This window comes from Denticeps clupeoides, chromosome 6 (genome assembly GCF_900700375.1).
Source record: "Denticeps clupeoides chromosome 6, fDenClu1.1, whole genome shotgun sequence".
In the NCBI taxonomy this organism is placed as follows: Eukaryota; Metazoa; Chordata; class Actinopteri; order Clupeiformes; family Denticipitidae; genus Denticeps; species Denticeps clupeoides.
In genome coordinates, this window is record NC_041712.1 from 20,714,549 (window position 1) to 20,740,924 (window position 26,376).

General features: G+C 46.3%; 1 protein-coding gene across 1 annotated transcript in view; it reads left to right on the forward strand.

Annotated features, from left to right (window-relative positions):
- The first annotated feature begins 244 nt into the window (after positions 1-244).
- Positions 245-26,376, forward strand: part of ar (androgen receptor) — a 36,047-nt gene continuing 9,915 nt past the window's right edge. Inside the window, exons 1-3 of the mRNA XM_028982209.1 lie at positions 245-1,383; positions 15,871-16,022; positions 19,427-19,543. Coding sequence (XP_028838042.1) covers positions 329-1,383; positions 15,871-16,022; positions 19,427-19,543 — 1,324 coding nt within the window. The 5' untranslated portion in view covers positions 245-328. The remainder of the gene's footprint in view (positions 1,384-15,870; positions 16,023-19,426; positions 19,544-26,376) is intronic.

Below are 26,376 nucleotides of genomic sequence, written 5' to 3' on the forward strand. Positions count from 1 at the left end.
GCCGCTTGCCAAAAAAATAAAAGTAATTCGCAGTTTGTACTTTTTTTTTTTTTTTTTTTTGTGTTTTTTGTTTTTTTTCAGTCGAACTGTCATTGACTGGGCCGCGTCGGTGGACGATTTCCAGTTTTCCACGCAGACTCTCTCTCTCTCTCTCTCTCTCTCCCTCCCTCTTCTCTCTCTCTCTCTCTCTCTCTCTCTCTCTCTCTCTCTCTCTCTCTCTCTCTCTTTTTTTAAACTTAATGAACTTGTCGAGGCGGGTTCACTGAAGGCCCCCGCGCGGCTCACGGCCTGTCTGCTGCCGCCGCTTCTCCTCGTCGTTGCCCGGGACATGGAGGCTCCCGTGGGGATAGGGGGGCTGTGCGACTCCCCGAACTCGGTGTTCCGCGCCTCGTACCCGGCCGCGCTCCACGGGCGCGTCGCCGCCGCCGACAGCCTGGACTTCCCCGGTCCGGCGTGCGGCTTCCCGCGGGAGAGGCACGCGTGGGACATGCTCCAGGGCGGCGGGCAGTCGCCGCGAAGGGCGCCGGACGCCGGGACCCCGGACGCGGCGGTGAGTTGCATCTACTTCGCCAAGAGCTCGAAAGCGAGCAAAAGTGAGGGGAGGGACGCCGAGCCGGCAGACGACGGCGAGTACCGGAGCACCGGGCGCGTACGAGCCGGACCGGCGACGCGGACCGGTGACACGCGTGCCAGCGGCACCACCATCTCGGAAACGGGACGGGAGCTGTGCAAAGCCGTCTCGGTCTCGCTGGGTCTGGCCATGGACCCGAACGAGGCGGGCGACGCGGGTCCGAACCCGGGACCGGACCGCGGCCAGTGCGGCTACCTGCTCGGCTGCGCGGACGGCGCCGGCGGCTCCGCGGCGGGGGAGTACAAGCGCCCCGCGCCGGGCGCCCGGATGCTGGCGGCGGCGTTCAGGGGCGCCGACGCCGCGCCTCGGCCCGAGGAGGAGTTCGGGGAGTTCCGGGTCTGCCCCGGAGTCTCGGCCTCCTCCTGCCAGTTCGACCAACTGTTGCCCGCGCACTACGGTCCCGCCGAGTCCCTCCCCACCGAACCGGGACACAGACCGTCCCACGCCGGCTACCTGACCCACTACAGCCGGAGGATCAAGTCCGAAGCCACGGGCGGCGAGTCCGCGGCGCCCTGGGACTTCCAGCACCGCTACGCCGAGTCCGGAGCCCCGCAGCACGCCGCTTCCCCGTACGGCTCCGGCCCGGAAGCCGCCTTCATATGCAGCCCGTACGAGTACGTGTCCCGGGACAGAGCCGGGCCGGAGCAGTGGTTCTCGGGCGGGATGCTGACCCGCGCCCCCTACCCCGGGTCCCCGTGCATGAAGAACGAGGTGGGCGAGTGGCTGGACGTGACGGCGTACGCAGACGGCAGGTACGGGGCCCGGAAAGCAAAAAGTTTGCAACTTCTACGTTTAAAGCGATTATCCAGAGTGTCTTACAGTCAGCAGGTGCAGGGACAGTCTTCCTGGAGACACTCAGGGTTAAGTGTCTTGCTCAGGGACACAGTGGTAGTGAGTGGGGCTCGAACCTGGGACTCGGTGGCCTTCTTCCCTGCAGGGCTACTATCACGGTTAAAAAGTGAAATATTGCGGTCATGGGGTGGCCAGATTGCTGCTCTTGTTCTTTTCTTTGACTTCAGATTAGTTTTTGAGCCGAACTTAACAAGCATATTCATCCTGGGCGGCGTTTCCCAACATGCCCAAATCCGTGTGTAAAGTTATGGTACTTAGTGGGATGATCTGAGTACAAAAAGCCTCAAAGTATTTCACTCTAACCCCACTTTTATACTAAAAAATCATATAATATACTATTATTTGTAAGCAGGTTGTAATTTTTGCCACATGTGTAAAGTAGTCGTAAAGTATGCAAATAAAAATTCACAATTTAAATACTTTTTTTTTAAGGCTAATTAGCATAAGCAAGACTTGGCTTAATTAGGCACGTGAAGGAAAGCCTGGCTCCCTTCGTTTGATGAAAAAGAGTTGGAATCAGGAAGGGGCAGTAAGACGTATTCTTTTTTTTTTAACGACAGTAATTCTCAAATTGGAAGAGCTGCTTTCCTTGCCGAAGGTTAATAAAGTTTTTTTGCGCCGGAGAATGAGGGGGGGTAGGTGGGGTTTGCGGCGTCTTCCACCCCAGAAGGAGCAGCGGAGGCGCAGACGCTCTGCTTTTCCCGTCTCGGCCGCGCATTAAATTGAGTTTGTAATTCCAGGAGGATGCGTAGATTTGTCAGGGACTCGCGTCTCATCCATGCACACACACACACACACACACACACACACACATACACATATAGATAACCTACTATACATATAGATAACCCACTATACAAAACACACACACACACACACACACACACACACACACACATATATAGATAACCTACTATACATATAGATAACCTACTATACAAAACACACACACACACATATATAGATAACCTACTATACAAAACATACTCACACACATATAGATAACCTACTATACATATATATAACCTACTATACAAAACACACACACATATATAGATAACCTACTATACATATATATAACCTACTATACAAAACACACACACACATATATAGATAACCTACTATACAAAACACCCACACCTAGCTGTTACTGTGAATGTGCTGCTGTAATAACAGCATTATTACTAATATACACACACCCATTTACAGTTCAACATGCCCGGTTGTAAAAAAAAATCCTAGAAACTGCATGTGATGTAAAAAAGATGAGGTTTTTTATTTTTTTTACAACCGGGCGTGTTGAACTGTAAATTTGAGTGAGCTGGCTTAAACTGATGAAACTTTCCCCGTCCCGAGTTCGGCAGAAACGGGAGCGAGGCGACGGCCCAGGCCCCACGACCGGCAGTGCTCCGGTCGCGGGGGAGAGGAAGAGAACGGAGGGAATGGCGCGCCAGCGTCTTTGATCGGCCCGTGGCGGCACCCCATCGCGCCGCTCTCAGCCACTGGTTGATTCCGGGCATACATGACTACACACGATCGCACCCTCGACCGACGCACACTCGCAGGCACGCACGCTCACACCCGCGGTATGCAGGGGCATACCTGTGGCACGCTCGCGTTCTCGCCGTGTTGTTATCTTGCTACACATCTTTGTTAAATAACAAATGGATTTTTTTTTTCCCCTCATGCAACACTGAAACATCTGTCTCACATCGAGACATCCATAAATGTTCATTACCCGTCCCTGTGTTCAGCATATTTATAAGACTGTGCTCTTTTTAGGCAGTGATGAAAATGGACAGTTTAGCTCTAACAGCTGGAGATGGGAATGCCGCAGTTCAGGGAGAAGTAGCCGACTTTTTCACTTCTACTAGTGATTAATCGACCGCAGGCTGGTTGAATTTCCTGTTTTCTTCACTCCTAATGTGACCCAAAGCCTACTTTTTTCTCGGCAAAAGTTGGACTTGTGGTTTAGGGATAAGAAGGAAAGGGAAAGGCAAGAAAAGATAAGATGGCCTCGGTGGAATAAGAGGTATTCTGGGCCCTCGGCAGCGCGTGGCGCGCGCGGCAGCGCAGCCAAAAGACGCTTCACCCGCCATCAAACACATTTTCGCCGTAACTGTCACAATATTCCGCGCGTATTACTCTCTCAAACGGAGTGTGAATCTGATGGAGGGGACGGGGTTGGGTAATTTGGAGGGGGGGGGGGGAATTGGAGCGCCGCTGCAGCTTTCTAATAGCCCTTCTTGAGCAGAAAATGCTCGGCAGGACCAGGCCCCATCTGCCGCTCGAATGAGCGCTCTGTGCGCTCCTCGGCCTCGCCGTCTTAATTGGCAATGGCGGCGAGCAGGGTCCTAAACGTTTGTTTGTTCTCGGGGATAAAAAAAAAAAAAACGGAACCGGAATGTAGTGGTGAGTGCCGCCGGTTAATCTGTAGATCAGGAGCGTTTGGGGCGTCTCGTGACTGCAACCGATAACCCGCTGGCGTCTGTTACGTCACCCGCCTGTTGCATTTACGGCCCAGCAGGAGTGCGCGTGCTCCTGTATTAGTCAAAGTCAACTTTATTGTCATCTTACCGTACACAGGTACAGAGAGAGAGAGACGAGACTGCGAAAAAATGGAATGACAAAGGACATTGTGCACCGACCCATAATATAGTGCAGGTCGAGACAAACTGGACAAACCAGCTACACAAGTAGCAGCAATATGACAATATATCAGCGTATGAATATAATTAGTGTATATATAGTATATGCTATACTATGAGAATAATGATGGTAGTAGCAGTGATATGACATGATATGATAGCATGACGATTGTAATAACACAGCGGCACAGTGTAAGATGCTTTTTTTTTTTTTTTTAATTTATGGTTCGCGTGCCAGTGAAGAATTCCGCGCGCTTGTTGACATGGCGTCGCTCGTGTTCTGTCGAGATGATTGGACGTTTTTACTACAGGAAACTAAATCCTGCCACCAGGCTTAGTATTACCTCTCTCCCGAACTACAAAAAAAAAAAAAAAAGTTGTACATTTGTGCCATTTGGCAGACGCCCTTATCCAGAGCGACTTACAACGGGACGAAAGGCGGAGGAAAAGAGGAGGGGGGGAAAAGTCAGACGGACCTCTAAACATCAACCTGATGGACGGGGGTCCATTAAAGCGCCAGTGCTCGTATTTTAACTTTGGTGTGAAGCGAGCCTCCTGCCTTAGTCATCGGGGCTCGGGGAGCCGCTGCTTTATTTTGGGCCTGACCGGCGTCACCCTGTCAACATGTACCCCCCCACTAGCGCACGCCTGCGCAGCCGCGGAGGCTCAAGTGAGGCCTCCGCCCTAAGGGACAAGTGACGGAGGGAGGGGAATAAAAATGTCAGCGGTGCGGCGCGACTCGGGCGGTGGGCCTTCTGTCCGGGAGAAGGCCTCGCGCGGCCTATGCGCCGTTTTCGTCGCAACAACAATGTTCTTTGGTTCAGAGACTTGCCATATCCCGTTTCCCCAATAACGCCCCGCGCCAACTGGCAGAATTTTTTTTGGGCTCCTTTTCACGAATCCCTTATAAAGTATAAACGCTGCCGCTCGGAAGCCAAGCGACTAATCGTCCCTGCCTGCCATGTGGAGGGAGAACACACCGAGGCGCTCGATCTGGGGGGGGGGGGGGGGGGGGGGGGGGGGGTGGAGTTGCCACCTGGTTTGTAGATGAGCGAATTTGTTTGGTTAGCCGCTGCAGCGATCGGGTGCGTTCCGTCGGGGGGGGGAACGTCTGACAAATGAACGACCTGCGCTGGGCAATTAAAACAACCAACGGGCTCACCGACACGACTCAGATTGGGCTGAGACCTGCTCTGGCCCTGCCTGTGTCCCACGTACGGAGCTGCGTTTAAATGTTACACGTAGCACCCGGTTCCAGAGAAACTTTGCTTCATTTCGCTATGAACTGTTGAACCCGTATGTAGCTGAAATGAACTTGGACTCGAAATTTGGTCAGGAGATCAGAGACCATTGAAGGAGTCAGATTGGTGGAACATGGACGGGTGAAGTTCGGAGAAGATCGAGTCTTAATTAGCTGTGTGGCCAAAAATTTGCAAAGATGTGCAAAGATTGAGAAAAGGTCATGTGGTCTGACGAGATCGGCGGTGGTGGTCAAAGGGTTGCAGGGACAAAACCCGAACCGCCACCTCTTACATTTTTTTTACATTTTTACATTTACAGCATTTATCAGACGCCCTTATCCAGAGCGACTTACAATCAGTAGTTACAGGGACAGTCCCCCCCCTGGAGCAACTTAGTGTCTTGCTCAGGGACACAATGGTAGTAAGTGGGATTTGAACCTGGGTCTTCTGTTTCATAGGCGAGTGTGTTACTACCACCCTTACTGGGCAAGGTACCGTCCCCGTATACTGCTCCCCGGATGGCTTTAATGGTCACTTTCACTGCTCACTAAGGGTTAAATGCAGAGGTAAATGTGCGCATCACACTGGCAATCGCACTTCACTTTCACTTCAGACCGACCCTGCTCCAGAGTCGAATCGGGTGGAGGGTCAGTTGGTCAGGTCTGGGTTCAGCAACATTCTGTGCGAGTACCTGAATATACCGGATGATCGCGCTTTGTACGGATGTGGCTATTTCATGACGACAGTGCCAGGATTCATTGGGCTCTGTTTGTGAAAGAATGGTTGAGGGATCGTGAGGCAACATTTGCACACATGGATTGGGGCTACTCATGGATTCTGACCTCAACCCCATTGAGAACCTTTGCTCGGTGGTTCGGCTCTCCAGTCCTCGACACAAAATGAATACAAATCTGGACTGAATTGAACATTTTGAAACTGTTGTTCGTTTATCAAAACAGTTCCACAGTGAAGTAGCTTAGTGGGTAACTCACTCGCCTATGAACTAGAAGACCCAGGTTCAAACCTCACTTTCTACCATTGTGTCTCTGAACAAGACACTTAACCCTGAGTGTCTCCAGGGGCGGGGACTGTCCCTGTTACTACTGATTGTAAGTAACTCCGGATAATGGCGTCTAAAAAAATGCCTGAAATTTATATGTAAATGTAAATGAATGCATCCGGTCATCAAATCTAAAGATGGCTGAGCGAGCGACTTTTGGAGGGGACGGTGGGGTGGGGGTATGAAGATAATATGAATTAACATGTCCTGCAGCCCTCGAGCCCCCTACAGCCTGATTGCTTACGGTCCACTCCTGTGGTATTTCATCAGAAAGCTCTCGTATTTGACCTTAATAAGGCTCGCCGTGGGGGTGTCCCCCCTTATCAGATCCCTCCTGACCCATTTGTGTGTCCCCGCCTTTTGTCCTGTGTGGCCCATTACACCTTCTTTTCCTTAATTTTACTTTCGTAAGTATGATAAACAGTGCACTCACACCAAAAGACACACACATAGACACACTCACACTTATACACACACACACACACACACGGTACTGATGTGGACTGCTGGCTGTGGCGTTTTGATATAATGAACTTCATTGGTTACTTCGGCGTATGCTTTTCTTTCGTTTGTGTGTGGACGTGTGCACTGGTATTACCACACACAGAGTGTTATTAATGGTTTGTTTACTCACTGCAGTGTTTACCGGTGTTGGGTAGTAGCAGCTACTTTACACTATGATGTGTATGGTGGCATGGTGTGACACAAAACAATAGCACTGATTGGAATATTGGCATTTTCGGGTCAGTTATTCACAAATTATTTCTTAAGATGAGTAAATTAAAAAGCTGAATTGTTACGTGTGCAGTCTACGCAAATACAACAACGATGCAGAAAACTTGGCAGGAATCATCAAACCCAACAAATAAAACATAATTGTGGTCCGTGCGGTAAGCAATGCTGAAGAGGTGTCGAATCCGGACCACTTGCCCCATTGGTTCCGCGCAAGCGCAGCATTTTCGTTTGGCTTTCGCTGGGACAGCGATGTCCTCAGAAAACTATGGAATTCGACTCTTAGTGCTAAGTTTAGAGCGGAACAAATCTCAAACAATTTTTTTATGAATTGGAAGAATAATGTGACGACCACTTATAGTCAATAACTCAACAAATCAGAAACAGAGGAAAATATGATTTTATTATCATGGTTCCAGTGCATTATGCAAGTGGACACAACTTTTTTTTGTATTCCAGGTCTCTCCAATGTTTATTTATGTGATTTTATTGTTGCGGTCAAACGTGAAATGTTTTTTTTTTTTTTTTTTTGGAAGAATTTGAAATTTGGTAGGGTGGTAGTAGCCTAGTGGGTAACACACTCACCTGTGAACCAGAAGATCCAGGTTCAAATCCCACTGCCATTGACCTACCATTGTGGTCCCTAACCCTAAGTGTCTCCAGGGGGGACTGTCCCTGTAACTACTGATTGCAAGTCGCTCTGGATAAGGGCGTCTGATAAATGCTGTAAATGTAATATTGTGTAATAGTGCTTTGCATGCAATGTTCATATTATTTACATGTAAATTGTTTACAAAAGCAAACGGTAAATGCCCAAGCACTTTTTTGAACAACAATTAAATGTGATTTGTCATATTGTTATTTTTGTCCCCACCCACTCCATAATCACATAGTTTTTAGGTGAATATATATGTTTATAACGGAATTCAGAAGAATTAAAATAGAAAGAAAATCTAATGAAATTTAGGAAAAAATAAAACAGATTTCATAGGACTCTACATTGTATTTAAAATGCATATTACAATGTACTTACAATGCATCAGTATAAGACCAACGCCGAGCCCACTGTTTACATGTGTCCTAATCGACTTAACTTCTACAATAGAGTTATCCTTGGGCTTTAGAAGGGCACCACATGAAAAGACTTTTGCATGAGAGCGAGCAATCAGGAGAGCTTCCCTTTAGTGAATGAGTGCCAGCTTACTTCTCCTTTATCTCCCATTCAAACACAAGCGGGGGCGTGTCTAGGCTTTTTTTTGTTGGTGGTGGTGGTGGTGGGGGGTGGCAGGAAGGGGCACAGAGTATATAAGAGGTGGGCGTTTAGAGTGGAAATTGTAGGGGGGGTTTAGCGCAGCATGTACCTGCCAGAGGCAGGGGTGTGGTGTAGATGGGTGGCACACTAAAATTCCAATTTTATTTAAATGCCCTGCAGCTCTGGGCAAGGGTGACTGCTAAGTGCGTCACGAACGTTTTCCTCGAATGTTTTCCTCGCGTTAGAAGACGATTCTGCATGTGCGGATCGGTTGGGGTGGTGGTGGTGGTGAACGCTGCCAGAATCACTAGCACGAGTATGCATGTAACTTTCCCTGGTCTCACAATTCCATTAGATTACGTTGATGAATGCCTCGATTTTCGATGCAATAGGTTAGCGAGATTCACGCGGACATCTGAACCAGGCGTTTTTCTGGTGAACACGTATTTCTGCTCATCAGGGGAAATCCACCCGTCCGCATTGTCTGTCAATGAGTGCTAAACATGAACGAACGTGTCTACAAAGGGCAGCAAAAACACCGCAAGGCGCTCAGAGTTTTGAATGTCTTGTGTGTAGCTATGCTAGCTGTACACAGCTTACTCCACAGAGCCCTCTACTGTACTTGAACAAACTGAGCAAGCCGCTCGGGTGGGGCTGGCCGGGCGGGGTGGCCAACCGGGGGCCTTTTGGAACGCAGGACCCACAACAACGGCCGTGTTTGTTTCGTTTGGGTGTCGAGAGCGTTCCCGGTCGGTAATGGTCATCCATTCGGAAAATGACCATGGAAGAATGAGGCGGTGGGCACCGCCTCTGATTGGCTGTGTTCTGCACCTATTCTTTTCCCTCCGACATTTTGAGCCCATTGAGCTCATGCATGAACATTCTGCCACAATTAACAGTTGGCACCGTTCACTGTTGATAATGCAATACTTTATGCGGACGACGAACACAGGGCTTGTCGTGCAATAATAATACCAGCTTAATGACGTGAGTAAAAGGTCGAAGCTTCTAATAAAAGCGGCCCCGGTTGGTTCGAACCCGTGCACGCCCACGCCCCGCGTAATTGCCGGTTCCGTGCATGCAGCGGCAGGGAGAATCCACGGCCCTCCGCGCCCAGGACTCTGCGGCGTTTTCGTCCCGTCGTAATTGCGTCCCGCGGAGAGGAGACAGATCGAGCGGGACGGAGGCTCGTCCATTCATCGCGGCCGCCGAGCAGCCGTGCGAACGGTGCACATCCAGACAGGTCCTTTGGCGGCACACAATTATTTCCATCTGGTTCGGTTCTAAAGCGTATTTCTTGCTTTTTTTTTTTTTTGTTGTTTTGTTCAAATACACCCGAATTTTTACTTTCTATTTTGCATGTGCCTTTTAAAAGATGCACATCGACCCGAGCCTGCGGAGCAAAAACACAGCGGCTGAAATTCACTGACAGCCGCTACGTTTTTTCCCACCCAGACACTTATAGCAGGCGTGTAAATAACAATAAAGCGAATACAGGCAGACAGAAAAGCCGGATGGGAAAACAAGACGATAAAAAAAATAAAAAGTAAAAGTTTCCCTGGCACCCTGTCGTGGCGCAGTCCGCTCGGCACGTTCGGCGCGCCGCTTTTATTGATGGGACGCAATTAGGATTTTAAAAAAATCCCTAAAGTCAAGTCCCGGGGCCGAGACGCTCGCAATAATAATTACTGCACGTGTAATTAACCAAGGACGACGGTTTCTTAAGTTAATGGACGCACGGGCGCCGAGGCGCGTTTATTGATGGGCGACGTGTTGCGTGTGTGTGAGTGAGAGAGAGAGAGAGAGAGAGTGGGAGAGCGGGATCAGCATGTGGATTGTGTGTTTTTGTGTGTGTGTGAGGGGGGGGGTCTGGGAAGAGATTGGACACTGTGTGCAGACACAACCATGAATCGGTGACACGTAACTTTAGATCTCAAGGCTTGCACAAGGGGGGGGGGAATAAACACACAAGGACAAACGCCTCGGCGCTTCATACGTCTGTTTCTCATTGACACACACACACACACACACACACACACACATGCAATGTCTCGCTTGCTAACTTGTTCACACGTTGCACCCCAGAGTACCGCTGTACGTTCACACTTGGTGTCAGCTTACACGTGCACGGCCGGCCCCTTGATCCGCCTCAATTTCGGGGTTTCTTCTTTCAGTTAATCCGGCTGCTCTCAAAGTAAAAGTGATTGGCAGCTCTCACTCGCCCTGCCTCCTCATTCGGGACGATCTTAACCCCCCCCTCCCGTCAGCTCGCAACATTCTCCTTCCATACACGCACAATGTCCTTCGGCAGACAGCGCAAACGCGATGAGGTCGATGGACACCGCCCGCCACGCCCACTACCAAGTCATTCCTGCATGTAATTGATAACTTGAAGAATTCTGATGGGTGAAATGTACTGACATTAGTGCGTACAACCCACCGAGAGAAAAACAGATATACAGTCATTGCTGGTGCTTAAAAGCCCGAGTAGCCAAAATTTGGCCTAAGAAGAGCAGCTCTCGTGACAGCATGGTGTTTTCTGTTAGCAACATTCACCATTGATAGTAGATCAGGCTATGGGTCCGGCTCCAGCTTTGTGTGCGGAGTTTACGCGTTCTCCCCGTGCTGCTGGGGGTTTCCTCTGGGCTCTCCGGTTTCTTCTCACCTCCCAAAGGCGTGTACACTTGGTGCATTGCCGACTCTAAATGATTGGTGCGGGCCTGTGTCCCGCCCGGGGTACGTCCATTGTCCCAGGATCAGTTCCATCCACGCTCGTGTTCATTTATGTGTCGTCAGCGAACGAGTAAATGACTGAATACATTTTTTAAAAAGTGAGTGAAGGGGCTCATCTGGTGTACGTGTATATGTGTGGGGGTGGTGATGAGTTACTATCTACAGGTAGGCTGTAAATTAGTATCCAGAGCTTTGATCCCATTCCAGGTTGTACACTGAGCCTCCTGGGAACATGTACAAATCAATAAATAGGTGAGAAAGTGAGAGAACGTCGCAACGGGGCTGAGCGACATGCTGTAAAAACCTCCAAATTGCTGTTGTCAGTGCTTCGGATTATTGTTCAGCAGTCACAGTGTGATTATTGGAAATTCATCAATCAGCCACAATATTAAATCCCCCCCATGTTGCCACACTAGCTGTGATTGCAGGGCTCTAGACTTTTTTTCCTTATGTGCACCAGCACAATAATTTGGTGCACCAAATTTTCGACTCGGGACTACGGTTGGCTTTTTAATTTGCCGTACATATAGGCAATTTGGACATGTAAATGATTAACAAGCTGGTTGACATAAAGCACAAGAGAGGTAACGCACTGAAAATGTGCTGGTGCTTCACTGAGCCGAAATGCAAACAAGATTAATTAAATAAAAAGAAAATCTAAATGAAAAGTGCAAGTGTTTTAAGGGCTTGATCCGGATTATCATCTCGGCTGCGGTTTGCTGCTGCCTGTTGCTGAAAGTGAGTGAGGAGAGGGATCATTTGGCCAGCACAATGACTGCAGCATGTAATGTGTTTTATAGATGCACTGTGCTTTTTCAGCCTATAAATTCCAAAGGGGGGGGGGGGGGGGGGGGGGGGGGGGTTACAGATTCTACGTGGTCGACGGGGGCTGGTGTAGAGTGCTAAAGCTGCCACGATTTGCCATTTAAAAGGCACGTTTTCTAAAACACGTATTTATACAATTAAACGTCATAAAAGGTGGTGTCCAAGCTTCCAGGAAACAGGCTACTGTATGAAAAGCTGCAATAAAGTTCAAAACCTTTATATAATATGTTGGTCCGATTTACATATGCTAATACAATTGTGAAATCAACTCACGTAAAATAATCAGGATAATCGTGAGACCGGTTGTATTTCTATGACTATAATTGCACCACAAAAATTTGGAATCGTTGCGACCCTACTCGCATGTCAAGCATCCACCGCCACAATAATAAATAAGTTGTACTTGTCCAAGCCACTCACCTCGCTCTGTCTGACTTCAGCACACGCACTTTCATATGTACAGGAATATCTGGACCGCGACCAATCAGAGATGGGCCCCGCCCTTCACAGTTTCTGATACGATATGGGCTTTCAGAGTCACAGAGACTTATGTTTCCCTCGAACGTCTGGTTGCATTGGGGGGACGTTATTCGTTTTTTTTGTCGCACAATAGAAAAAGTGGGTGGCACTCTAGAGCCCTGGACTGTTGAAGCATGGACTCCACTAGACCACTGATGGCGTCCTGTGGTATTTGGCACCAAGACGTTAGCAGCACCTCCTTTAAAAGTCCTTACAAGTCCTGTACGTTTTGAGATGCAGCCTTGTTTTCCCTGCACATCAAATGGAGTCGAAATTTTGATTGCTGCCTTTTCCCTTAAATTTTCCAATTTTTCGCTTTTACTAAAACTTACTGAAGCCAACAGGGTGTTTCTGTACATGCGAATTTTGTGTGCTGGTGGCCATGTAAGGTTTTTTTTGCCTTGCCTTTTCCCATAGTGCATCCTGATGGCACTTTGTCTACAGGTAAACAATACCGCTGGCCAATCCGCAATACCACGTCAGTTTCCCACGGACCTGCTCTGTTGGAGGTGGACATGGGTCAGCAGTCTGCGGCGGAGACATTTTCATCAGCACCAACGTTTTTTTCCGATCACTTCAACATTTCTGTAAACCTGACTAAAATCATCGTGTGCTTTTTACACCATAAACTGGAGTGTTGAAGGCTGCTTCCGACATTCTGAAAAGAGATAAAGGAGATAACCAGAGGAAAAAGAGTGTTGCATTGTTATAGCGTCCTGTCAATATGAACACCCGACTGACACATGAATGTATGATGATGTACATGGTTCCTGTAAGCGTGTCTCCTTTTAAAAGTTAAAATTACAGTTGATGATCTAGGCCCGAACCGGATCAGGCCCATTTACTCAGGCTCGGGCTGCCGCGAACTTGGAGGAAGAAACACTGTCATTTAAGTTTAGCTGTTAAGGGTTGTTAGTTTCTTCACATTTGCACAGAAAGTTCAGAGAACATATGGTCGTGAAAATTTGCAAAAGACATTTTGCAAACGAATCTTCACACAAGAACTCTGTATGAATTAAAGTACAGGGGAATCTGTTTCATGAGCATATTTTACATTTATGGCATTTTTCAGACGCTCTTATCCAGAGCGACTTACAATCAGTAGTTACAGGGACAGTCCCCCTGGAGCAACTTAGGGTTAAGTGTCTTGCTCAGGGACACAATGGTATTAAGTGGGGTTTGAACCTGTGACTCTGTAGTCTTCTGGTTCATAGGCAAGTGTGTTACCCACTAGGCTACTACCATCCCATATTTAGACGGAGTTCGTTTACTTTCTCTTTTGTCACTGAAAAACACAAGATTTGTAATTATCAACATCTTTGATAAAGTCATGTAATTTCTCACTTAAACAACAATTTGAATCAATTCTAAATAATAATATAACAAACACTATATATATATATATATATATATATATATATATATATATATATATATATTACATTTGCAATTCTTTATAAAAGTTGCTGTGAAACTGCAACCTTCAAAAAATGCTGGTTAAAGAGAAATTAGCAATATTGCTTTAACTTAGATGTTCTTTTGTTACCATGACTGCACAGCATTTGCGTTGCCGTATTTCATCATGTCACTTCCTGTTCTTCTTAATTAAGACAATAATAATCTAGCACACTGTAATATCTTTACTAATTTACATTTACAGCACTTATCAGACGCCCTTATCCAGAGCGACTTACAATCAGTAGTAACAGGGACATTCCCCCCCCGGAGTAACTCAGGGTTAAGTGTCTTGCTCAGGGACACAATGGTAGTAAGTGGGATTCGAACCTGGATCTTCTGGTTCATAGGCGAGTGTGTTACCCACTAGGCTACTACCACCCTACTTATTTGTCCATTTGTCCATGGGGTCTTTGCTATGAAGCTGTTATTCTCCCCTGGGTCACGGGTTCATTGCAACAGTAATGACAGATCATTTGTGTGTGCATTTGTGACTTGACTCGATCCCTGCCTTGGATTTCAGCCGTCGTATTTTTAGTTGAGTGATAGTGTGCTTAAGAGAGCCTTGCTTAATGCTTATATTTAGATCCTGATTATGGAGTGTGATGGACTTTGGCAGTGTAGCTGGCCTATGGAGTTCAAAATAATACATACCAACCTGGCACAACATTAAGACCCCCTGCACACTCAGACCTCTGCAGAAGTTCACAGGGGATCTTAGGGTTGCGAGGTGTGACCTTCAAATGGTTCCTCTTCGTCACTTCTTAGTTGCCCACTCAGCTGGCCGTATCCTGTGTGGTGAAACGGGGGCTGACATGGGCGCTCTGATCGATGAAACAACCTGCACTGTGTGTTCTGACACGTTTCAGTCGTGGCCAGCATTGCTACAGTACTTCTGATCAAGCAGGATAGCCTTCATTCCACGCGCACATTACTGAGCCTTGAGCGTCCGTGACCCTATTAGTGGGTCACCGCTTGTCCTTCCTCAGACCACTTTTGGTAAGCACTGCCCGCTGCAGTCCGGGAACAGCTCACATGGTCTGCTGCTTTTGAGATGCTCTGACCCACTTTGTCAAAGTCACTCGGACCCTTACTCTTCCAGCACAACAATGTTAACCATTGCAATCGCATATTAAATATGAATCTCTTCTCCTGATAGTGTGTTTATGTATTATGGCTGGCTTATCAAGTCTGTGCAGTCTATTTTGTGAAAATGATCACTTTGGCACCTTTACGAAAAAGAGATTCAGATGCAACTTCTTTCCGTCACAAGATTGTGATCTGCGGATAGGAACGAGTTTCACTATAGGTTCTCCAGATCGAGACAGGTTGAGATCAGGTGGGCTGATTATTAAGGCCGAATCAGAATACAGAACTCTTTCCTAGAAGCCAAGCTATAAATCAAAGGCCACACCCTGGACATAAATCACCCCTGCCGAGCCTCGTGATCCAGAATTATGGCGACAGCTTAGACAACTTTTCCTTGTCTGTTTATACCAGGTTGCATTTTTTTTTTTATAATGTAACAGTCATTAAAGAATCTGAAGTGTTGAGGCAAGTCTGAATTCTTTGTCATGCGTAAAAAGAATCGTACATTTTTGTTAGCTTTGTTTATTGAAATTAGAACAATATTTCAAAAACTTGCAAGGAACAGCCCAAAGGAAAAGGCCCTTACCCAAACCAGTCGCACACATTTTCATACCTAATTAAACAGACCTATGTTTTCAATATTGCAGTCACATGACGGGACAAAAAGGGACAGAAGGACCTTATGATGGAATAATTTAACAGGATTGTCAGGTTTTGTAACGTGGAGACGAGATCCTATTCGTCAATCTGGTTCTAATGGAATATCTGTGTTCCTCCGGTTCTGTCTGTGTGTGTGTGTGTGTGTGTGTGTGTGTGTGTGTGTGTGTGTGTAGGTTCGAAGGTGGGCGGGACCACATGTTCCCCATGGAGTTCTTCTTCCCGCCACAGCGCACCTGCCTCATCTGCTCCGACGAAGCATCTGGCTGCCATTACGGGGCCCTCACCTGCGGCAGCTGCAAGGTGTTCTTCAAGAGAGCGGCAGAGGGTAACACACATGCAGTCATCTCTACACACACCACAAACACACACACACACACACACACACAGATGCACATATGAGCACACAGTTTCATTCTCTGGTTTCAGTGTCAGTCTCCTTGTGGTTAGAATTTAACAATTCTCGAGTGTAATTTAACCAGATGTGCACGTTCACTTATTTGTAAATTTGCTGCACCGTCTTGTGCCATAGTGTTGCCAGCGGTGCACAATAAATGATAAACGGCTAATGCCACGCCTAGTTGGGAAAACATAGCTCAGTACTGGACAGGGATAGAAATGAGGCACTCTGTTGTGCCGCATTTTATTTTGACAACTTTCTAAAACTGCATATTGACCACAGTAAAGAAATATATGAAAACCAACATCACATCGGTATAAAAAAAAAAAACACTTTGAGACTCCCACTGCTGCACTCAGAAGAAATGTAATGTTACTGTGACACTGGTGGAAGCGAGTGACCAGTGGTGGTCAGCTCATCTACTGTTAATGTTGTCTCAAGTTTCATCACCCTCGTCTGCAGAGATTTTTTTTACCCCCGCTGGGGCCATTAAAGGGTACAGTGAGCGCTTTCTTGGCCCTGTTGAATTTAAATAGCAGTGATACGTGTGATGAGCCGACGGGAGAGTAGTCAGCTACCACTGTCTGGCGCTGCAGGAGGAGAGCCATTAGCCGCTCTTCTGGTTGTCCAGCATGTACGGTGCGAGTTGCACGGACTGTACAAAATGAGCCGAGCCTGTTCCTCTTTTGCATGTGAAATTTTAATCTCTGGCACTTAATTAAACAGTTAATGCAACTCATGCTCCCATTACAGTGTTTTGAAGCCCCTCCTTAAAAAAAGTAGGGTTGAACTTCGTAGAAGAACAGCTAAGGAGATTCTGTTAAAAAGACAAATAAAACATTATAAAACTGCTCATGCTTGGCAGCCAGGACACTGGCAGGGGCGTGTCCACAGAGGTTGAAATCCGATTGGGCGCCCCAATCAGAGCTGTTAATCAGTTTGTTCAATTAGAGTATCGTTTCAAAATCTGAAGCCTCTTGGGGTAAGTAAACCGTAGCAATAATTAGCATTTAATGATTTGCAAATGTTGACTTTAAGTTGATAAGTTGTGTAGACACGCCCCTAGTTGGCTATTTCCGCTTCATGTCACAGACCAGTTGCACGTTGGGCTTTGAACAGCTTTAGAGGCCTGTGTACGTTTTGTATGCGATGTACACTTTATTTCCAGAATGCACAGTCCCATCACACATTGGTTACAGTCACACGAAATGGTATTTGTTTATAGAATTTTTTTATTAAAAAAGGTGTTTTTTTCTTTCCGTGGATTCTCCCGCTCTGGCTGTGCACACAATTGACATGTGTCTGTCACACTGTCACTTGCGTCCCCAGTGACTGGGTTAATATTAAATTCAAAAGTAATAGGAAAAGCAAGTAATAGGAAATAGTGTGGTAGTAGCCTAGTGGTTAACACACTCGCCCAGGTTCAGACCCAGGTTCAAATCCCACTTACTACCATTGTGTCCCTGAGCAAGACACTTAACCCTAAGTTGCTCCAGGGGGGGGACTGTCCCTGTAACTACTGATTGTAAGTCGCTCTGGATAAGGGCGTCTGATAAATGCTGTAAATGTAAATGTAAGTCAGTAACTGTTACCTTAAACACTTGGAATATATTTTTGATTGCACTCATTTCCCCCCTGTACATTCTGCAATCTGCATTCGATTTATGTTGCAAATCTACTCCAAACTCAATGTGTCCCAACCTCACACAAACTCCTAGAAGCATCCTGCCATGGTCAACTCTAGCCCTAGTCCAACAACTGTATTTCCCATGCTTATCAGCCAGATTTGTTGGGACGGATGTCTTAAATGATCCTTTTCCGCACCCCAAGGCAGAGGTTCGCTGCCGATTTGCTCCGTGATTCATGCTTGTGTCGTATAGAACAGCTGAGTCAAGGTAGTTTGATGGTAGTTTGATCTTACTTATGTTCCAGGCTGCGAGCACTCAGCTGTCGATAGGGTTATTGAGGATGTGTGTCGCCGCTGCTGAGTACGCGCCCTAGATTTGTGATGCCGCTGTAGATGACACTCAGGGACGTTAGGATGGGAGCTTTTAGCAACACAGATCTATGCCCGCTTTTACAGGATGTAGCTGTATTTTTGACTGCTTGCAAACCTGTAAAACCTGACATCCTGAAGATAACACAGCAGGCGCCGAGTGCCTTACAGTGTTTTCATACCTGTTTAGTGTGGGTAAATCGTGCCCCGAGTTTGAGCATGTTCGAACACGGCAATCGCGGTCCGCGGAGACCCTGAGAGGACGTGGCTTGAGTTGTTTTAAACTGAAGTGGCTGAGCAATGGCCTCCAATGACCGGAGAGAATCGTCTTTTTTGCTTGACTTCACACTTGTAGAACACGACTGAACGATGAAAAATGATCAGAGCACCGCGCAACGCGTTTGCTCCCTCAGCATGATGTTTGAGAAAATCGATTTATTAGTCTGACTAAAGCCGGTCACTGACATACCAACAAGCAAATCCCCAACTATTACAGCGAAGTCAGACACACTTCAGACAATAATTCAATTTCCCTCCAGTGCAGGTCTTAGAGTTTGGTATTAGACTAGTGGGTAACACGCCTATAGAACCAGAAGACCATAAAGTTCCAGGTTCAAACCCCACTTATTACCATTGTGTCCCTGAGCAAGACACTTGACCCTGAGTGTCTCCAGGGGGACTGTCCCTCTAACTACTGAGTGTAAGTCATTCTGGATAAGGGCATCTGATAAATACTGTAAAAGTAAATGAATAAGACAGGAGAACTATTTATATTTCCACCTAGGGGTGTACTCACTTTTGTTGGCAGGGGTTTAGACATTCACGTCTGTGTGTTTAGTTATTTTGAGGTGACACAATCTGTACACTCACTACTTCACATTGTATTATGTCTTCAATGTTGATTAAAAAAATGTGAAGGGTGTACTCACTTTTGCACGCAGAACATTTACAACTGTAGGCGTGTGTTTTAGACTCCATCTCCAACCGCAGCAAAAACATGCAATATGCAGGCATAGTGAGATGGACTGCAGAAATAAGAAATGCTCGATTAAATAAATAAATATTACATATTTATTAGACATGCGCTATGTATTTATTACTCTAGATCATTTGCGAAGGTACAAAAACAAATAGTGCGCATTGGGGAGTGTGGAGAGAGGGGCAATAAAGCATAACTGTACTCACTGTCTTCTGCATGTATACCTAGCAAGTGATTTAGGAAGTTATCCACATCCCCATCATAGTATTTCTTCTTCCCTCCCTGATTTAATCTTTCCCCCTCTCTACCTCCCTCCCTCTCTCTCTCTCTCTTGTTCTGTCTATCTGTCTCTGATAGGCAAGCAAAAGTACCTCTGCGCCAGCCGGAATGATTGCACCATTGATAAGCTGAGGAGGAAGAACTGTCCATCATGTCGTCTGAAGAAATGCTTTGAGGCTGGAATGACTCTTGGAGGTAAATCAGAGCACAGCGCCCCAAAACCACAAACCTCACACATACAGACCAATTAAAAAAAACCACACTTAGTATGGGTTGGGCACCATGACCCTCCAGAACAGCTTCAGCACGTCTTGGCACAGAAATTACAGTCTGTCTTACTGTACTGGAGGGGCGGAGACCTTTCTTTCCTCATTTAGTATGGTGATGGTGGCTGGAGTCGGACCAAAGTCTCTCCAGGGCTTCACTTTTAAATCTTTAAATCTTTTCTTCCATTCACCTGACCAGTCACACAAGCCTCTGCTGCATCATGTGTTGTTTGTGTTGCTTCAACCTCTGTATGGCATGACAAAATGATGCGATCGTTTCCCTCCGTTTTTGGAGCTGAGGGTGTAAGCAGAGGCGATGGGTGCAATTAACCCATTATCCCTATTTTAATGACTTCCATTATTTAATTTGATCAGCGAATTCCTTTTGCAGACCCCGTGGCCCTGTATGTAAAGCGTGTCTGTTGGGATGGCGGGGTGGAGATAATAGCATGGCCTCGGCATCGAGGTCAAACCCGGGCTGAGGAGCAGCGCCATTATGGTATTAGTGTGGATGAAGGTGGTAGTTTCTGCTGCACGTCGATTGCGGGGGGCTGTAATAATCTCTCAGGTACATCGTGCCAAAGACAGACAGAGAGAGAGAGAGACTCTGGTTGCCAAATTCATGTCGGGAAGATTTACCTCTCAGGTGCCAAAAATTCCCTGCAATTTAGTCTTTCGTGGACCAAATCTTTTTTTTTTTCCATCTCTTGCTCACATCATACACAAATAGGCTTCCTCTGGCTGTTCCCTGTCCCGCTGAGTAATAACTACGATCTCTTTCAGAAAAGATGTTCCACGTGGGCGTGCCTCAAGTTGATAAGAGTTGATCATTTTTTTTAGAAATTATAATTGTAATCTTGTTTTAATTGATTATTGGAACTCGGCAAGCCTGGTCGTTGTGTGAAGAACCCTAATATGGCTTTAATGTGGAGTCTTCTGTAGGTGTGTGAGATTATGTGTGTGTGTGTGTGTGTGTGTGTGTAAGTGTGTTACTCACCTCCCATTCCCAGTCCTGTTATTCTAACCTTAATCACACACACACTCAGCAGTGCACACAGCAGTGGCTGTCACACAAAGGGGAGTGCTGGCGCTAATCAACTCTCCAGCAGAGCCTGGTGGTAATTTAGCCTCCATCCTTTCTGTCACGCTCACAATTACCCACAAGCCCCTGAGAGTCCCAAGAAGCTCTAAAGATGGCCGCCCGGCGTTAATTTTAGTCCTCTGTTCAATTTTCACCCTCCCTGATGCTCGGTGAGCGTGCTGGTGTGAATTGTGTGGATTTGGGGGGGGGGGGGTCTGGGGGCAGAGCTGGGAAGAGAGGGTTTGAATTGGGGGGTAATTTGGCCACCAGCAACTGAGAGTGGGGAGCGAGGGCCGGTTATATGTGGTGTAATGCCATAATGTACTGATTGCCTCTGAGCAGTCTCCTCTTCACTCCTCTTTTAACTCCCATTAAAAAGCACCTTCCCCCCCTCGCTCTCGGCCCCTCCATCCTCACCGAGGAGTTCTTAATAAAAAAGCTCCACTCGCAAAAAAAAGAAAAGAAAAAGTTCTTTCTCCCACATTTCCTCTCCCCACTGTCACTGTCTCCCCTCAACCCCCCGACACTTCTTCTCATCTCACTTTGTCACCACCCATCCGTCCCTCTCTCTCCATCTCCACCTCTCGCACTCGTAGACGTGCCAGATGCAGTGTGCCGAAGTCTTTATGACTTAACGTCTACAATTACAGTGGATACATCACACATGTGTTCTACTTATCCAACATTATAATTTGATTGGTCGATGCATGTCTGGAAAAAAAGGCTAGCCCCCTACCTGCTTTCACCTATTATTTTAATGCTTCGCGAAGTGCTTTTATTTTAATTTGTATGACATGTTACTAGGCAACCATAACCTTTAATGGATTTAATTACTTGGATGAAGAATTATGTGTACTGGTGATTATTATTATTAGCATTATTATGACAAAATGACAACATTCATTAAATATTCGTAGAATCACCGTAAACCCACAGGCTCATGGATTTCCTGTTGTTTATTACACGTTCATTACTGATCTTCAAGTTCTGAAAGTACAGAATAATCTCACATTCTTCATTCGAAACTGAAGTTGTGCAATTAACAGTGGGCATTATTTCTCCTGATTGCTCATTTAAATCTTACGGGTAGCAGAGTTGTGAAACACTGCAGCACAGCACACGGTGCACACAACGAAATGTGTCCTCTGCTTTTAACCATCACCCCTGGTGAGCAGTGGGCAGCCATGACAGGCGCCCGGGGAGCAGTGTGTGGGGACCTTGGTGGCTCGGGATTCGAACCGGCAACCTTCTGATTACAGACCATGATGGGTGTTAAACAGACAGACTAAAGACTTTATCCTCCTCCAAAAAAAAAAAAACAAAACATAATTGCACATGGCTGCAGGCGCGCTAATGGGAAACCAAGTGTTTTTTCGCAGAAATGTTTCCTTGGGTTTGAATGTGTAGAACCCCCTAATGTCAGTGGGTTTAATTTATTTCTGGGCAGGTGGAGGAGTCTGGAGATGTAGATTGTTTCTGCCTTTCCGACAGTGACGTGATAAGTGGTCCATTAAGATTCATGTTTTTTCGTCTCATTGTTAATGTTTCTCATGCTCTCTTTTACCTTCGCTACCCTTGCCTGCTGTTGTTGGGTCACCTGCACTAAAGGCGTCTTTTCTTTGTCACTCACAAAAAGTTAGCTAAATAATTTGAATGCACAGGGTTAGATTTTTTGATTTTATATAAAACAGGAAAGCAAACCTAGCTCTTTAGTTAAAACAAATGATTGAGTTACTCAGTTCTTACTGAGTAAATTGGCAACATAATACAGACTTATATTCTGTTCACATTTTACATGTTACAAATATCCCCTCATGCACTGACAATGCATGCAATTTGTGTGTGATTTACTAGCTGGATTTACTTGCTGACATAGTGAAAGGTAATGTGTGTGTGTGTGTGTGTGTGTGTGTGTGCGCACTTAAATGCCATGTTTGTGTGTTGAACAGATACCGGCAGATCAAGGAGAGATTAGTAGAGATGGAACTCAGCAAAGTGTCACTGTGACCCGAGCAGTTTTGGGAAGTCGGTCTATTGCATTACTGAAGCATTTATTCAGCGTGCGCGTCTCAGTCTGGAAATCTGGATTATTAGCCGTCTTCCTTTGTGTGCTTTTTACCAATGATATATGTGAGCCCATTCGTGTGCTTATACTTAATGTGCGGTATGCGTGTGTGCGAGGGAGAGTTTGAATGATTTGCCGGACAGGTTAATGGGCCCAAGGGCGGTTGATTGCTGTGTGTATGTTGGCATTAATTCGCCGTAGCGCGCCAAGGGAGGGCAGCGCAACCTGACCCATTTACTGCCCGCTCCGGTAAGACCGGCGCCCCCCGATCGGGTCCCGGCCTCCGCCCCGTTCTGCAGTGCGGGCAGGAATTTTTAATCACCGCCGCCTTTTGATTTACGAAGATGGAGGCCGCTTTTTTTTTAGGTGCCCATTAAATTTGCGCGTGCAAATACGACGTGCCGGTAAGCACTCCCCGACAGCTCCCGCTGTTTCAACGTCACCCGCCTGCCCGCCCGACCGCCTTTGCAGGTGAACTTGAGAAATTGTTTCTGGATTAAATTCGGAGGATAATAACGTCTCTTGGATCTGAGATAGTAACGCGCCGTGGGTTCGAAATGGCACACAAAAGCACTTTTTTTTTTGCTAAGAGCGCGCGTCACGCCACTAAACAGTCTTTATTGTTTCTATAAATATGGGGGCCGGGGTTGTCGGCTTAATTTAATAAACTGCCATAAATACCCTGCGATAAGCAGGCCGCAGAGATGCAGAGAAGGTATTTAATCACCGAGGTACGTGTTCCACTTCCTTGCGCTGGCAAACACGCACCTCAATACACACACACGCACACACAAATCTTGACAGTTTGTCAGTTTGACCTGCCGTCCCTCCTCCAGTGACATTTTGTATGACGATGTTGCCATAACTACGGGCCTCCTGACCTTCTGGCTCCGTTTCCGCACCCTCGTATCCCTTTGGAGTATTTTTATCTGCGCGCTTGTGCCTGTGTTTGTTTATGTGCGTTTCTGTCCGTGTGTCTAACTGGACTGGGTTATCTCGAGCAGCAGCGGCACTGTAGAAACCTGCATGTGTGTGTCCGCGCGCGACAATTGGTTGTAGCTACATCATGTTCGATACAAGAAAGGTCACATCAGGGTTCCCAGTTTGAAGATTGAGAGAAGATTGGTGTCCAGTAGAGTCCAAATATGAGGTTCGATCGGCCTTCTGCTATAGATTAGAATGACATGCGATGAAGGCTGAAGCAGGTGTCGCTATGGCCACTGCTATTCCTGACCCGGCCCCGTTAACCCCGAGCCAGACTGGCGTAGTCCCAGCTCTGTCCATTTGTACCCTTTCTGTGTACTGTGTGTGTGTGTGTGTGTGTGTCAATTCATGGCCTCTTGGTGGTTGGCATCCACTCTGTGTATTCACTGGGTCTCTGATAGTGATTTTGAGCAAGACAGGCCATTAGCACGATCCCAAACGATGGGGGATTGATTAATCACCCTGACTATATGTGCGGGTGGGTTTTTCTGTTCAATTTGTTGGAAGGGAGATCACCAAAGACATGTTGGCTTTTAAGGGAAGATGTCAAAATGTTGATTCGGTCAGGGATGAAATGTTTATTTAAAAGGATCTGAAGGTTTTAGTTTGAAAGGGGAAAGTCAGCAGAATATGCTGTCTCTAAAAAAGCTGTTTCTATAAGATTATATTTCTTTTTTTGGCTATTCTACAGAGGAACACACCGATCATTGAAGCTACTGATTTATCTGCTTTGAAATTGCAGACTGAACAAACAGACTGTGATTAAGAACTTGTGTGTATGTATGTGTGTGTTTGGCATGGACTGATAAGTAAGGTGTGTGCCACATCATCATCACTCCAAAAAGACAAAGAAAGCGGGACCACCTCCTTCTAGCCCCCTATCTGCAGGAGACCTGAAAATATGCATTTGTAAAGATGCAAAGAGGTGTTATTGATTCCATGAATTATTAACGTCAGTATTACCAGAGCTGCCGTCAGAGGTGAGTATGTGTGTGTGTGTCTGTGAGATACTCCTGCATCAGCTCTGGACTCTGGGTTCAGCTTAGTTCTACCAATATTGGGCCAGTATTGACAGATTATCTGTAAAATATCGCAGTTGCCAGTATTATATAATTCCTTTAAAACATTTCCCAATAAAAAAACCAATCGGCTGCTGTAGGCCATAGAAAACATTAATTTTCAATGGCATATTAAAAAGTCAAAATATGTCAATAGTAATATCTGCAAAAGCCTGGGAGCTTCAGACTGACAGGGGTTCTCAGTGCATAAAGGCTTTTAATAGGCATGAAATAGTGTATTCCATTCTATTCATCTCTCTCGCTCTACCTCTATAAATTCACTCCCTTTCTCAGCATTTAGCTCTTAAGTCTTAATGCCTCCCCCCAAGCAACAGCACAATTCCTGTCAACCAAGTCATCACTAAATCGGGCTCTGCAGGGTGTGGCTGAGTTCTGCGTTGTTATTAAACTGCACAGTCTGGTTCATTTGAAAAGAAATCATTTATTTAAAAACAAATTATTCATTTATTCATTAGGTATCACTTGATTATTGGCGTTGATGATGACGATTGATTAAAAAAAATTAAGTAAAATAGACTCACACCATCGATGAAGTCTCCACTTGTCGATCGATGCCTCAGTGCACCAGCGCCAACGGATCCATAGCATGTCATGAAGTAGCTGCCAATACCCGGCGCTGGCAAAGGGAAGGGCCTGACAGACAAAGTGCGGGAAATTCATGTGGGAAAATGCTGAGTGCCGCCTTTTAAAGCGCTCCGCGAGTTCAGTTCGGCTCAGCTCAGTTCATCCCAGTGTCAGCCATCACTCCTGCCTCCTCGGGAAGAGGGGAGCTTGCCTCCTCGCAACAAACTAAGCTGAAAGTTAAGTTTTTTTTGGGGGTTTTTTTTTTCAAAAAGTTGAAATCCGGTTTGTGGGGGATCGCATTTCAAACCCCCAAGTCGTCTACCTGTTTACTGTCGTTGCAGTGTATACCCCACACCCCTGCCACCCTTTTCTTGTTCCTTTCCGTCCTTCGCTGTTTCACTTTTTCACCTCCCCAACACTTCTATTCTGAGAACTCAGCTGTTGTTTCTTCTCATTGTTAGGACGAAGCATCAGAAAATAATGATCTGAATATAAATTTGGTCAATCGCCAGCACTGTGACAGTGGCTAAGTATTTGCTTTCTTCCGAAACCTGGTATAATGATCTCTGGAGCCGTCTAGTGCTTCAAAGTATTTCACGGAAACATCGTATTCATCATTCATTCATTTATTATGTATATTTTCTGGACCACATTACAGAATAGATAATACAATGGAATTTTCCAGGAATGTAAAATTAGTTCCAACATCATTCCGATGATCAAGGACTCTTAATATTTAATTCACCTGCTGATGAGAAAAGAAAAGAAATCGGCGTCTGTGTCACAATTACAGGCGTTAAGCCGCAAAAGCTGCACCTCTTTATTTCTATTTGATGTCCCCATTAAATCCACATGCAACTTGACCTGGTATGCTGGGCGAAGCGCAGCCGCAGTTGAGTTCATGGATTTGTATCAATTCTATACTTTTACTTGCATTTTTGTGTGCCACAGAAAGAGAGAAAGTACTAAAAAAAAAAAAAAAACTCCAA